Below are 16,348 nucleotides of genomic sequence, written 5' to 3' on the forward strand. Positions count from 1 at the left end.
CGATCCCACCAAAGTGCTCCGTTGCATCCTGTTTGCCACTCCTGTCCCTACAGCCACCCTTGCCATGGACACCTCCCTAGCAAGAAGAGGCACACACCTTGATGGCCATGCCATGCAAGGGATGTGGACACCCAGAGAAGCACATGCACATCAACATCTTGGAGTTGCACATACAGTTTACTTATGTGAGAAATTATTTTACTAATTTTCAGTTGATATTAGAGAATACATTTTAGGAAAAATATTTCCTAAAGACTTAACAGGATCTCCTAAAGAAGCAGCATTGAACTTTTTCCCCTCACTTTCCATGGTGATCATTCTTTATTTTTAATATGTTTTAACAGTGTGTGCATTTTACAATAAAATCTTTTTTAAAATACAGGTAATTATTTTTAATCAGTATTCAATTTACCCAGCTGTAAAACAAGTACAATAATTACAATACTTAAGTTTCACAGCACCAGTGAAATACAGTCATGTTTGTAATGTGCTTTGAGGGCTTTAAAAATGCACTAAATAAATTCAAATTCTTATTGCAGATGTCACTAGTATGTGCTAAACACATCTTTTTTTCAGATATCAGATCATTGTTTTGCATGCCAATTTCTTTCCACTGTGTTAGAACTTTTTTTCTTAGCATCTTCATGCTGAAGCAATTGTCTGTCATTTAACTTTACACTTTAGACGTATTCCAAGCTGTTGAGTCATTCCCCAATACTGGTAGCTAAGATAGCTGACCTTCTATTGCTCTGTGCACAGTGGCAAAGGTCTTTTAGACTCCTGACCTCTGGTCATCAGAAATGCCATTAGTAATTTGTAGCTTGGACATTTAAGTAAGAGGTGAACTTGTGAAATCTAAACCCTTCATGCAGTTTTAAGCAATCACTAAACTGTTTCACTGCTCCAGCTTGTGCTTCACATGAGATTTCCCTTATTATTTTTATGACGTTTGTAATTGTACAATGAATGGTGTTTATCAGATGCAGCCATTTAAAAAAAATCAAACTGTGCTGTGTACTCTTCTTTCTTCATTGTAATTCATTTAAGTAAGAAGCCTTGGAATTCAAATATAGACTATTTCTCCTGTAAATAGAGCCCACTGCTGAAATTTGTGATGCTTTAGACCCCAACACTTAGTTACAAATTAAACTTTAAATATTTCTTTTCAGAAAACAAATTAAGGGAAAGATTTGCATGATTTACAAAAGATACATATGTTCCACAGCTTCTGGTGTTCCTTAGAGGTCTCCCATCCTATACCTGTTTAGTTTTTAAAACCAGGTGAGATGAAAAATATTCAGACCAGTACTGCCCTGCTCAGGGGCATGCACAAGGGGGAGCAAGCAGGGGCATGGCCCCACTAATAATCGGCAGGGACACAGAAGTGCCTCGGCGCTGTGGCAGAGAGAGTGAGCTCCTCTGGCCCCAGGGCCCCAGCATGGTAGCTGACATCTCCTCCAGTGCCACAGCGGAGACAGCGAGCTGCTCTGGCCCCAGGACTGTGGCTGGGGCACAGAACATGCCCCTCCAAAGCTGTCCCCTGGCCCCCTCGTTCAGACACTCTGCTACTGCCTTTTAAATTGCAATGTATTTTGACTCGCACCAGATATGTTTCTATCACTTATTTTTTAGCTATAAAAATGTATAAACCACTACTCAGATGGCAAATGGAAAGGATACAGGAGAACATTTGTTTCAGAGGAAGGGCATTGAGCAGTGCTTGTCCCTCTGTTAAAGGTCCAAACACATTAGAAGATTAATACAACTAGCTGTGTTGCCAGTGGCGTGTCTGAAGGACTCTCCTCAGCCCTCACCACTATCCTAGGGGACACCAGAACACCTGAGAAAAATCACACACCCATTGTGCTCAGCCTGAGGGCATTAAACTTAGATGCGTGTTTAAAGCAGTAAAGAACCTTTACAGTACTGTGTATGCACATCGCTGTAAGCCACAGCGATCAGTTGTTAACTTTATTTCAAACCTAATATTTTCAATTATAGCAAAGCAACTCTTCTTCACTCTTTCCCCTTTAAAACAACACTAAAATATATCCCTTCCTCTGCATCTCTAATGCCAAAGCTGCTGTTCATTCTTTTGTCATCTCTCAGCTTGATTCCTTCAGTTGCTTCCTTTGCAGCCTCCCTGCTTCCATCCCTCAACTCCATTCAAATGCTGCAGCTAAAACCATCTTGGTGTCCTACTGGTGACTGGTCAGACCATGTCAGTCCTCTGTTGGAATCCCTTCACTAATGTCTCTCACTTTTCAGATCTAGTTCACACTTTTTATGCTCACAGTCAGTGTGTCTGCTCTCATTTCCTTCTCCATCTCGCTCCATCCAATCCTGCCTCCTTGATCACTCCCTTTGTATGTATTATCTAAGGTACGTATATGACACCATCACCACAGCACCTGAATGTCTCACAAATGTATTTATCTTCACAACACACCAGTAAGGAAGGAAGGCAGTACTGTTATACCTATTTTACAGGTTAATTGATTTGCCCAGGGTCACCCAAGAAGTCTGTTACAGAGCAGGGAATTTGAACCTAGGCCTCCAGAGCCCCAGGCTAGCATCCTAACTGTTTGCTTTCACTTTTTTATTCCTTCTTCACTGCTGCCTCTATTCTTGGAATAGTCTCCACCTTCTTGTGCACCAAGGGATCATACTGTGTTTATGTAAATTCATCCTCAGGGCTGGCTTTTTCTGCACAGCCTTTCCTCAAAAGGAAACTCTGCACTGCTTTCAAAGATGACCTTCCTGACTCTAGCCATCCTGTGGCCTTAGTAGCACAAACTATAATAGGTGAATAAAACATGTGTGCTGTGCATGTGAACAGATATACATTCTACATATATGCAAGGGCGGCTCCAGGCCCCAGCACGCCAAGCGCATGCTTGGGGCGGCAAGCCGCAGGGGGCACTCTGCTGGCACCACGAGGGCGACAGGCAGGCTGCCCTCGGCGGCTTGCCTGCGGAGGGTCCGCTGATCCCGCGGCTTTTGCAGACCTCCCGCAGGCGTGCCGTGCTGGGGGCGTCAAAATTCCTAGAGCCACCCCTGCATATATGGAGGTGATATCCATGTGATAAATGTATCTTGCACCTTTCCTAAGCTTGCCTCCAGTCTATTTCCTTTGGTAGTTAATCTTACATTCCAAGCATGAACCAAGCTACTATTTAATAACTTCCCTGCAAATTTAGAGCTTTGCCCCTCAAAAATTACCCCTTGAAGTCAATGGAGTTATACTGAGGTTGAACGAATATAACAGAGTGAAGAAGTTCTCTAGCCCAAAGAGTTAGTCTAATTAAGAGTTTCCACTCTAAATACAAATGTATAGTGGAGGGACTTCAGCAGTCTGACAGAAATGTCTTTTCTTTTGCCTAGAATGGGAAGCTGGAAAATGTGCATGATATTTGTCCTTAAAACAGCGCAGAACTAATAATGCCCATTTATTACTCTCTTTAATTGGGATACTGTCCTAGACCCTTGATATCTGTAAGAATGAAGAAACATCTAAATCGATTTTTTAAAACTTTAAAAACATAAATTATATCCTGTGAAACTGAAACCAAAGAACAAACTTTTATGGGCTAGCAATAAACTCCTTAAAAGTGGAATCGCTAATGCTGATATAATTTTAGCTACAGCGATGCTAGCGGGTACTTCTCTAATCTAATTTTTTGATGTAATCTAATTTTAAGGATACTCCTGAAATCCAGCTGTTAACCATGTGGTCAGTTTTGGCAAGGGTAAAAAAGATGTGTTTCTTCATGCATATATTAGATTTCTGCACATAAATCTGTGCTTGACTGAATTCCAGCTGCTTGCACATCTGTGTAAGTTTGATGTTTTCCCTTATAAATCTGTTTTACACTTGTAACAAAACAAAGATATGAAGATAAAATGTACTAGTATTGGTCATATGACTATATTTTTCATAAATTAGACCCTAAGGTGAGAGATGTTTTAACTGACTGCATGTAACTATAGCCTGGACTTTGGGAAGAGCCTGGCAGTGGAAGAAAGCATTGCCAAGTAACTCGTGGTGTTTGTGTTACTTTGTATTATTTTGTATTGTTTTAATTATAACTTAGACAACTGTAGAGGATTAAAAAACATATGTTTGAGATTTTTAAAGCAAATTAATGGAAAATATGTGTTTAAACTCCCCTAGACTGCTTTGAAAATCAACTTATGTATATACCTATTGGTAAGCTAAACAGAGGTATAAACAAACAGGAAATGTGCGGAGAAATAATAAATTCTAAAATTGGAAATTAGCAGAAGAAAAAACAAAACAGAAAAAAAGCAGAGGTTATGAAATAAACAAAAACATGCTGTAAACTAGCATAATTTATTAAAACTAATTGTTGGAAATAGACATGGGTTTAACAATAATAATAATAATCTCTTGTAACTAGTTAGGAAATCAAGGTGTGTGCTCCAGCTTCCTATGTAATTTCATATTATCACTATTACTCTTGTTCCTTCTCTCCCCTCTCCCCCTCCTGTTGCTTGGTAAACCTTCTTGTTCTAAATTGGGCCCCTGATCCTGCAGCTGAATCTGTGTGAGTGGAGCTCTGTGCCTTTGTGGAGCCCTAGGGACTACTCACATGAGATAAGTTACACACAAGTGCTTAAGGCTGGTCTATATGAGCAATGGCATGTAGGGTATGTGTAACTACATGCCTCAAGGAAAAGCAGGCTTGGTCCTCACTGTCATGTGAGCTTCTGGAGTCTTTCCCCACTGCTGGAGCCTTTCCCTGCTCCGGGGAAAGGCTCCATCAGTGGGACACTACACTGATAAAAATAGCAGCGTAGACCGGGGAGGCACTGCTTGGGCATGGAGAATATATACCCTACGGTTTGGGCGTGTCTTCACTCGCCTAAGCAATGCCTCACCAGCTATACTGCTATTTATACCTGTGCTGGGGGGGGGGGGGGGCGGGGTGTATGTTCTCTATATGCTGCTGTAAGAATAGACATAGCCTGTGTGTTTGAAGACCCGAATCCTCAACTTACTTATACAGGCAGACTGCAGCCATTCACATGTAGCCCCAGTGATAGAACAGGGCCTTATTCTGAAAGTCTTTGGGGTAGGAGCAGTCTTTACACAATCGAACCCCAGTCTTGACTGGGACCTCTAGGTGTTGTTACAATATAAATAATAATAGTACCACAGTGAATGTTAATTTGTTACCCCCATTTCTAAATTGTACAGGAATTGATTTGTAGATAGAAATTGAAACTAAAACACTTAGGTATTTTCACCTGGAAAAGTCTTCCTGAAATTCAATATTGGCTTACTTTTGAACCTTAAGTTACATGGAAACAAATGTGCAATGGAGTATAAATGAGTGATAATTGCAGAATACTGTATAGTATGACAATCCCTGTGAAAAAAAATGTTAAAGTTGTACCATGTTTTATTTTTCTGATTCCAGGCAGATTTGTACAATTAATTAGAAATGAATACCTTTATTGAGCCAACTAATGGATTATGTAAAATAATGTAAAAATTCCTCCATCTTTTTAATTTTACATAATAGCGAACATAATATACTTAAATTTAACATCCTTCTAGGCGGGGAAATACCAAAGAAATCCATCACAGTATCATTTAACTTCAAAAGGGGGAACTAAAGAAAAATGAGGAAGTTAGTTAAATGGAAATTTAACTAACTTCATAAGAATGAAATGCCTACAAGCTGACTGGAAACTATTTAAAAATAGTAATAGAGGCTCGAACTAAAAGTTCAGGATCTATTCAAGCCGTATCCTCTCCGTACTGCTGTATGGTTGCAAAATGTGAATGCTATACCTCTCAGACTGGGCAAAGCTGGAAGCTTTCTACACAAAATGTCAACATCCTATATTGGGCATAAAGTGTAACAACTTCATTCGTAATGCAAACTTTTAGAGTCGCTCCGGTCTACAGACTCCTGGGGCCATTGTCCGCAGATAGCATCTTATGCTTTTTGGACATGTTGCCAGAATGCCACAAGATGTTCCGGCAAACACCATTCTCCAGGTGGCTTATAACATCTGAGATAAAATTCCACCAACTGTGAGGTGTAGGTAGCCCAACGTCAGACCACCTATTACATGTATGCATCAAGTCTGTTCCAACATTGGACTCTTGGCCTGTCAAGCCCTGGTGGCCCCACAGGAATGAATCAAATGTCAAATTATCTCTATGGCCAACTGTTGGCTAAGCATTGAAGAAGAACTACTAAATGTATACCCCCAATCAAAAAAAAATAAATTAAGAGAACTAAAAAAAATGCCATCATAACTAAACAGAGTAAAAGATAGGTTTCAGAGTAGCAGCCGTGTTAATCTGTATCCGCAAAAAGAACAGGAGTACTGTGGCATTTAGAGGCAAAGAGACATCGTTTCAAAATTGGAAGTCTAATCCTACCAATAAAAATAGAAAGGAGCGTAAACTCTGGCAAGTTGCGTGCAAAAGTTTAATTAGACAGGCCAAAAAAGAATTTGAAGAGCAACTAGCAAAAGACCAAAAAAAAACTATCAGCAAAAATAAAAAATTCTAAGTACATCAGAAGCAGAAAGCCTGCCAAGCAATCAGCAGAGCCATTGGACAATCAAGCTGCTAGAAGAGAATACAAAGCTGTTGTGGAGAAGCTAAATTAATCCTTTGCGTCAGTCTTCACTACAGATGATGTGAGGGTGATTGCCACATCTGAACCACTCTTTTTAGGTGACAAATCTGAGGAACTGTCCCAGATTGAGGTGTCTCAAAGGAAGTTTTGCAACAAATTGATATGTTAAACAGTAAGTAAGTCACCAGGACCAGATGCTATCCACTCGAGAGTTCTGATGGAGCTCCAGTATGAAACTACAGAACTACTAACCAGGGTATGTAACCTGCCGCTTAAATCAGCCTCGGTGCCAGATAACTGGAGGATAGCTAATGTAACTCTGATTTTTTTTTAAAAAAAGGCTCCAGAGGAGATCCTGGCAATTACAGGCTGGTAAGCCTAGCTTCAGTACCAGCCAAATTGGTTGAAACTATAGTAAAGTACAGAATTATCAGACAGACAGATGAACACAATATGTTGTTTTTTGTAAAGGGAAATCATGCCTCACCAATCTATTAGAATTCTTTGAAGGTGTGAAAAAGCATGTGGACAAGGTTGATGTAGTTGATATAGTGTACTTGGACTTTCAGAAAGCCTTTGATAAGGTCCCTCATCAAAGGCTCTTAAACAAAGGTAGCAGTCATGAGATGAGAGAGAAAGTCCTCTCATCGCTCAGTAACTGGTTAAAAGATAGGAAACAAAGGGTAAGAATAAATGGTTAGTTTTCAGAATGGAGAGAGGTAAACAGTGGTGTCCCCTAAAGATCTGTACTGGGACCTATGCTGTTCAACATATTCATAAATGATCTGGAAAAGAGACTGAGCAGTGAGGTATCAAAGTTTGAGGATGATACTAAATTATTCAAGATAGTTAAGTTCACAGCTTGTGTTGCAAAGAGATGTCACAAAATTGGGTCACTGGGCAACAAAATGGCAGATGAAACTCATTGTTGATAAGTGCAAAGTACTGCACATAATCCCAACTATACATACAAAGTGATGGGGTCTAAATTGGCTCTTACCATTCAAAAAAAAAAAGATCTTGGAGTCATTGTGGATAGTTGGTGAAAAACGCCTGCCCAGAAAAGCTAACAGAACATTAGGAGCCATTAACAATACAGGAAATATCATAATGCCATTATATAAATGCACAGTGCATCCACACCTTGAATACTGCATGCAGTTATGGTCACACCATCTCAAAAAATATATATTAGAATTGGAAAAGTACAGATGAGGGCAACAAAAATGATTAGGAGTATAGAACAGCTTGCATATGAGGCGAGACTAAAAAGACTGGGACTAAGGGGTGATATGATAAGAAGTCTATAAAATTATGAATGGTGTGGAGAAAGTGGATAAGGAAGTATTATTCACCCCTTCACATAACACAAGAACCGGGGTCACCCAATGAAATTAATAGAGAGCGGGATTAAAACAAGCAAAAGGAAGTACTATGTCACACAATCTTCAGTCAACCTGTGGAACTCATTGCCAGGGGAAGCTGTGAAGGCCCAAACTATAATTGGGTTCAAAAAAGAATTAGATAAGTTCATGGAGGATAGGTCCATCAATGGCTATCAGCCAAAATGGTCAGGGATGCAACCCTGTGCTCAGTATGTCCATAACCTCTGACTGCCAGAACCTGGGACTGGATGACAGAGAATGGATCACTTGAAAATTGCCTTCTTCTGTTTGTTCCCTCTGATGCATCTGGCACCGGCCACTGTCAGAAGACAGAATACTGGGCTAGATGGACCATTGGTCTGGCCCAGTATTAATTAACACTTAATAAGTTAATGAAGATAGCTTGATTGACAAGTGACATTAAAAACTTTCCCCATCTTTATTCTCATCATAGCAGTTATTCCTTTATTAGTTTGCTTTAAAGTTTTAATATTGGGTACTTCATGGCAATTAATAAATAGTTATAGGTAGCAGATTTTTTTTCTTTAACATTGGCTTGCTTAGACACAACAAAATGTATGTCAGGATTTTTTTAAAAATATTAAAGATATGTAATATTTGTGTTCTCTTGATCAACCCAAAGAGAATACACAAATTTGGTTAGTCAATTCCATGGTATTTACCAATATACTATTACTTAAAAAAATAATAAAATAAAGACCACAGCTTCAGTCCTGGAATGTGAGAATCTAATTTTGGTTTCTTTTAGAACCTCACTGTTACAAATTAATCAATTTCTACTTAAAGTCTAGAACTCATTAACTTCTTAAGTTTTACTGTTCCCATGACTGAATTTAAATTAAAACATAAAGCTTCTTTTTTTTGTTCATATTGATCCTGTAATTGTCTACACTGCACAAGCATCCTCTTGACTCTTAGTTAAATGTAGATGGCAGCGTGTGCAGCTGCTTAAAAATAAAAAACTTAAATTTTATGGAAGATGTGCTAGCAGTGTAAATCCATGTTTCATCATTCATTTTATATCAATTATTTAAGCAAAATATATTAGCAATTCTTGTGGGTTGAAGAAGAATCTGAAAAAATAAATAAGGGCCCAGTCCTACAAACACTACTAAGATTGGTACTTCTTATCTTGAATATTTACTGTAAAGCTCATTGGGGCCACTCATGAGTCTATATATGATAATTTGTGTCTGTAGGATCAGGGTCTAACTCAGTAGCAAATGCTTGCAGGATCAGGCCCTGGGAATTGGCTGAGACTTTGATTTAAATGGGCCTTAGGTCTGGCCTTTAATAATTGTACAACTATCAAAAGGATGAACTGGCTGAGAAACTCTCTGGCCCATTAATGTTGATTTTCAATACATCTTGGAACACTGGAGAAGTTTAGAGGACTGGAAGAAAGCTAATGTTGTTCTAATATTTAAAAAGGGTAAACAACATGACCCAGGTAATTATAGGTCTGTCAGCCTGATATTGATCTTGGGCAAAATAATAGAATGGTTGATAGGGGACTTGATTAATAAAGAATTAAAGGAGGGCGATATATCTAACACCAGTCAACATGGGTGTATGGAAAATAAAGTTGATCAAACTAACTTTATATCTTTTTTTGATAAGATTACAAGTTTGGCTGATGAAGGTAATTGTGTTGATATAATATGCTTAGAGTTTTGTAAGGCATTCGCTTCTTACCACATGAAATTTTGATTAAGAAACTAGATTGAAACAAAATCAACATGGCACACATCAAGTGAATTAAAATCTGGCTAACAGGTCTCAAAAGGTAATTGAAAATGGGGAATCATCATTGAGTGGATGTGTTTCTAATGGGGTTCCCCAGTACTTAGTTCTTGGCGATATACTATTTAATGTGTTTATCAATGACTTGGAATAAAACACAAAAACATTACCAATCAAGTCTGCAGATGGCACAAAGATTGGGAGGATGATGATTAGTGAAGAGGACAGATTACTAGTACAGACAATACGGATTGCGTGGTAAACTGAGCGAAAGCAAGCAATATGCTTTTCAGTTTGGCCAAATGTAAGAACAAAATGTAGGCAATATTTACAGGATAAGTGACTCTATCCTAGGAAACAGTGACTATGAAAAATAATGGGAGGTCTTGGTTGATAATCTACTGATCATGAACTCCAGTGTAATACTGTGGCCAAAAAGGCTAATGGGATGTTTGGATGTATAAACAGGGGAATCTTGAGTAGGGAGGTTATATTATCTCTGTATTTTGGCACTGGTTAAACCATTACTGGAATACTAGTACTCAGTTCTGGTGCTGAGTTTTTCAACATTCTTCCTGAGCTGTGAAGAGTATTCAGAGAAGAGCCACAAGAAAAATTAAAGGATTGGAAAACATGCCTTATTATGGGAAATTCAAGGAGCTCAGTCTTGAATCAGAGAGAAGGTTAAGGAGTGATTTGATTGCAGTCTGTAAGCCCCTACATGGGAAAGAGAAATTTGTTAATAGAGGGCTCTTCCATATAGCTGAAAAAGGTATATGGCTGGAAGTTAAAGCTAGACACATTTAGACTAGAAATAAGGTGCACATTTTTAACAGTGTGGGTAATTAACCATTGGAACAATTTACGAAGGGCTTTGGTGTATTCTCGATCACTGTACATTTTTAATGAAGATTGGATTTTTTTCTGAAGGACATGCTCTGGTTCGAAGAGGAATTAATTCAAAGAAGTTCTATAGGCCATGTTATGCAGGAGGTCAGATCAGATTATCATAGTGGTCCCTTTTGGCTTTATAGTCTATGGGATAACATAGCTGTGAAGTTTTGTGCCATTTCAGACGGGGCTACAAATGCATGATTGTACACAATTAAAATCTATGGTTAACTGCTGGCTTTCGTCAAAGCAGGTTATGCTTTACAACAGGTGTTCATATAGATAAAGATTATATAGCGTGAGCTGTAAGCTACAATAGTACTGATTTAACACAACATCAGAAAAACAAGGAAAGGAAGAACATTTATAGCAATGCTTTTTGGTCTAATTGTAAAGTTTGTAGTAAGAAGTGTGATAACGTTAAATTGTTATGCAACTTAATCCATTTCTTTAGACCCTGAATTATGTACAGTATTCAAACGAAATGTAGTAAAATATATATTTTTGTACATTGCTTGGCATAGTTGAGTCTATAGCATTTGCAGAACAGATTGAGGTTTGTAATGAAAAGGGAAACAAAAATGGAAAATACTGAGTGAACAGCAGGACACATTTGAGGTGATTATGAAGGATGTTTCTGTATTCTGTCCTTTCTTGTGCTATCTGAAAACAGTAGCAGAGGGTTACAAGCAGAGTTCATCATAGGGTTGTCAATCACTGTCATTTAACATTTGCAATGGAAGATGTCTTTATTCAAGGACAGCTGGGCAAATCAGAGAAACAGATTTGCAGTTAGTAGTCTGTCCAGCCTACACTAAACAAACAAGGACAGGGCAGACATACCGGCCTCTCACATAAAAATATAATGGACTCTGCTGACCTTAGTGCCCTCCATTCAGCTTCATTCCCAGTTGCATAAAAGCTTCGCTACCCATTCTCAATTTCCTTTAATTACCTACATGATGCAGATAAGAAAATGAACCTCACTTACTTACAGTCAGCAATCACACACAGGAAATTAAGTAGGCAAGTTGTTTGAAATAAGATGACTGTTTTGGAAGTAAATAAAACACATCGTACTGGGGAAAAACTAGTGAGAAAGTATTGTCAGGAATACCAGTCGGTCTGGAATCGCTCAGCTGATCCTGCTCCTGTCTCCTGCTGCTGCTTGAAACTGCAAGGCAAAACTAAGTAAAAAATCTCCTTGGTAAATATTCTTTAAAATATCTTTGAAGGGGATGTGAGCTAAATAAAAGAGCAGAGCAAACATGCAACATTCTATGGGGCTTAAAAAGATTGTGACCTTAGGTTCAGAGAATAAATGACCGCAGTTTTCACGAGATCTGGCAGAGACATCAAGGATTAAGCAGCAGTTGTCTTCAGTCAGTCTTCACTTTTAATCTGCTCTCAAACTATGAAATAAATTAATGACACTGCTTTTATTTCTAATTATTCTTAAACTTTCTAGACTCACTCATTCTTTCACATTTACGTTACACTATGTAAGTGTAATTTCAGTATGCCATAAATGTAACTTGAAAATAATATTAGTGGTGTTTATTATTAGACAGACTAACAGTAGAACATTTATCAAAGACGTTACAAAGGTGTCCTATAAATTGGGCATAAATCAGGTGTTAAGCTATTATGAATTATGGTAGTCCTCCAAGGTATACTAAAAAGAGCATTTTTTTCTAGATCTCACTCTGAATTACTTACCGTTGTGAACATTTAATTAATATGGATTTGCAGGAAGTCTGATTGGAGACTAAAGCCCATAATATCAAATCTGTAGTACAAGAGAGAGAGGAAAAAAAAACCTGAATAGTTTATCTTTAATTTAACAGTCTCTTCGCTGAATCCATGGTTATGAGGGCATTCTTCTTTTATAACAGCATTGTCTTTCAGACTACCAAAATGTTCATTGATCCAGTTGGTAAAAGGAATCTGTTTGCTTTAATTACAGGCACAAAGGACGTCACATATTGATGATTTGATTTGCAAAGTTTCATATTTTTAGGAAATTATGAAATCCTTCCCACACCAAGCCAGACTAGACACGCTTGGTGCATGTGAACAGTGAAGAAAAGGAAACCTCCCCAATTCTAAGTCCTAGAACTACAGCAGAGCCACTCAGTGGCCAAAGCTACAATTTGAAGGATGCAGTATTCCTGCTGCTGTTGGATTCCCAGTCCACATGGGGCAGTTGATTAGTACAGTACAAGATTCACCAGCTCTGCCCTTGCTACTAGCCCAGCCTGTCCCTATCTCATCCCCAAAACCTTACATGTGGACACACAGGGAACTCCTGTTGTTACTCAGGCCCCCTGTGCAAGTTCCAGAAAGCCCTTGCATACGCGTCAGTTGCAAAGCATAGCCAGCATGTCTGCCGCTCTGCAAGGCACAGAAGACAGGTAGTGTTTAATCTCTAGTAATTAGTTTGCAGTTTTAATAATCTTTTAGACATTGATCATCTATTGCTTGGACATTAAATATTTGTAATATTTAAAATAAACAGACTAGAGTTGTTAGACTGATTTGAAACCCACTGTGTATCTTGAATGTGTAAAGAAAAGCAGAAACATTTGGATATTCTCTGAAAAATGAAAATGTGCATTATTGACTGCTTGCTTTAAGTCTAAGATTGGCTTCATTACATCACTTTATAGGCGATTTAGGGTGATAGAAGACCTCTATTAGGTCATGTAGTCGATCTCAAATACTGTGTTTGACTAATGGGCATATTTCAGTATTTACTATGAAATCTGCATTATTCTGCTCTAACATAAAAATCAGATATATAAAGAGTATTTCAGACTCTTTAATGGTTCCTGAATATTTTAACAAACTACTGTTTTTCTTACTAGCATCTATTGCTCTGATAAATGAGTAAGAAAAAGGATGTTTAAACATCACTAGTCAAAATGGTTGTTTTGCAAAATCTCAGCTATATACCCTGATTTCCATGTAGTTTGTTGTAAATGTCCTTAAAAAAGGACAGTGCAAAAAAATGCTACTTCATTGCAATTGCTTTCTTGTATTTTATGTACTTAAAAAAACTATTTTTCCTCCTTTTAATTTTTTTGTTAAGGATGCTGAAGAGTATGCAGATCTTCCAGTGAGACACAATGAAGATCAAATGAACAGTGAACTGGCAAAACATCTCCCCATTGAAGTCAATCCTCATTCATTTGACAGTTCCCACACAAAAACACATCTTCTGCTGCAAGCCCATTTTAGTCGTGCCATGCTGCCTTGCCCAGACTATGCTACTGATACCAAGACAGTGTTGGACCAATCTATAAGAATATGTCAGGTATAGTAATCCATTTCATACTTTATCTGCTGCTTTACTCTTTGGCATTAATGTGTTGTAATATTTTTGATCCCAGGAAAAATCCACGTTGTTTTCTGGAGATGTATTGCAATATGGTTTTGTTGAGGACTGGAACACCTAAGACAGACACAAATTTATTTAGAAAGTGACCAAATGTCCACAACATTACAGAACTGAATGTAAATAAAGATAAAACTGAACGGCAATGGATATTGGTACTGGTTTGAAGGAGGCAATTAGTGGGTGCTTAGCACCCATCGACAGCCAGCTCCTCCTCCTCCCTCCACCAGCACCTCTGGCTCACCCGTAGCCCTGCCAATCAACACCTCCCTCTCTCTCCCAGCACCTCCCACTCACCGCGATCAGCTGTTCTGCGGTGTGCAGAGGCCCTGGGGAGGAGCAGGGACAGGGTGCACTCGGGGAAGGGGGCGGAACTGGGCAGGAAGAGGCAGGGTGGGGACTTGGGTTAGAGCAGGGGCATGGCCTGGGGCGGAGCGGGAGTTGAGCACCCCTGAGGCAAGGAGGAAGCCGGTGCCTGTAGCCAAGTATCCTCACTGTACTACCTGAAACTGGTCTGCAGTTCCCTATAAGTGAATGTGCTTTGGAAAGCCTAGGCTAGCACTGAGAGATGTGCTTTCCTGTAGACCCAACCTCTGTGGGCAATTATTATTTTTGTTATTTATCAACTGTCTTTCACAGGACCCAAAAGTGCTCTAGAAATTGCAGAGCTCAAATAAAACTTGCCTGAATATGTTAACAATCTAATTTTAGATGAGATTTTCAGTTGCTATACTCCCCAGTTCTCAACTAACCACAGGGCTCGAAGAGCAGGTTGCCACTGTCCAAACTGATTTTAAACCACTCTCCAAGTTTGTGACTTTTGCAGTTGTACAAAAGTCCATACCACCAGGCATTCTAATCTGACCATAAAGAATACCCATAACACACAACCTCGTGCACAACAGTCCCCATGAAGGACAATTTAGAGCAGCAAAATAAATCTGGAATAGAATTACTGCAATTGCTAAAAGGGATATTTACACAATTCTGGGAGGCGGTTAAATGCAGCTGTAGTTTGAAGCAGAAATAGGCCAGCTTCTACCTGCTACTGCTAGAGAGGAAGAATCGTACTGTGCTTAAAGTACTGGACTGGGACTCAGGAGATTGGCATTCAGTTCTTGTGTTACCTTGGGCAAACCTCTTAATCTGTCTCTGCCTCAGTTCCCCATCTGTGAAACCAAGGGATAGCAATTTTTTCCTTGTCTTGTCTACTTAGATTATAAGATCCTGAGGGTCTTCTTACTATTTGTATGTACAGCATCGAGCACAGTGGTGGGCACCCTGCGGCCCATCAGGGTAATCTGATTGTGGGCTGCGAGACATTTTGCTGATGTTGACCATCCGCAGGCATGGCCCTCCTGCAGCTCCCAGTGGCCGCAGTTCCCGGCCAGTGGGAGCTATGGGAGGAGGTGCGGGCCGCAGGGATGTGCTGGCTGTCGCTTCCCGCAGCTCCCATTGGCCAGGAAAGGCGAACCGCAGCCACTGGGAGTTGCAGGGGTGAGGAGGCGTACCTACAGCAAAATGTCTCGTGGCCCGCAATCAGATTACCCTGATGGGCCGCATGCGTCCCGACGGTTGCCCACCACTGACCTAGCATAAGTAGGTCCAGATCTTCGTTGTGCCTTTAGGCACTGTTCTAATACAAATAAATAGGAGTCATTTTACTGGCTGTGCCAAGCTGCCAGTCTGCAAAACCAGTTCATGAGAGAGGTCCCATGGCAACACTCCTCCCAAAGGAGGTGTGCCATTGTCTGATGGGCAGAACTGCAGTGCCCAGAGGCTGGAGTAGCAAAACACACCACCTGTTAAGGGCAGCACCACTTGTAATATGATTATTGAACCAAGTGAAACTAAAATTAAGAATAAGAGTAATAAGCAAATCACATCACGAATATTTTTATTTCTGTAGCCAGAAACTTGGCAAACAGGTTTTGAAAGGAACCCCACTCCCTATATTTCTAATTACTAAAACAAAGGTGATGAAGATTTGTTTTAAAGGGAAATTCTTTTTTTAAAACTTTGATTATGAATGGAGTTCACGTGATAGACAGCATTAGTAAGGCCAGAAATTTCACTTCAATTTCATCTAACACACCTAATTCATTTAAATAACAATTTGTCACATTAGTGGGCTTTTACTACATAGCAATAGTTGAAAAAGAAAGTGAATTAAAGATCTGTTTAGTTATTTTTACTACAAATACTTGTACTAATGTTCTTACACCTATCACAGGATAGGGATTTTTTTAAAACTGTTGTCACTTTTTTAAAAATGAAGTATTCGGTTA

At 39.2% G+C, this 16,348-nt stretch overlaps 1 protein-coding gene across 2 annotated transcripts in view; it reads left to right on the top strand.

The window, feature by feature from the left end:
• The window catches only part of ASCC3 (activating signal cointegrator 1 complex subunit 3), a 493,632-nt gene that overhangs the window by 449,133 nt on the left and 28,151 nt on the right, over nt 1-16,348 (top strand). For both annotated transcript variants that reach the window (XM_039531733.1, XM_039531734.1), the window contains exon 37: nt 13,755-13,979. In XM_039531733.1, coding sequence (XP_039387667.1) covers nt 13,755-13,979 — 225 coding nt within the window. The remainder of the gene's footprint in view (nt 1-13,754; nt 13,980-16,348) is intronic.

The sequence above is a fragment of the Mauremys reevesii genome, linkage group 3, assembly GCF_016161935.1.
Source record: "Mauremys reevesii isolate NIE-2019 linkage group 3, ASM1616193v1, whole genome shotgun sequence".
In the NCBI taxonomy this organism is placed as follows: Eukaryota; Metazoa; Chordata; order Testudines; family Geoemydidae; genus Mauremys; species Mauremys reevesii.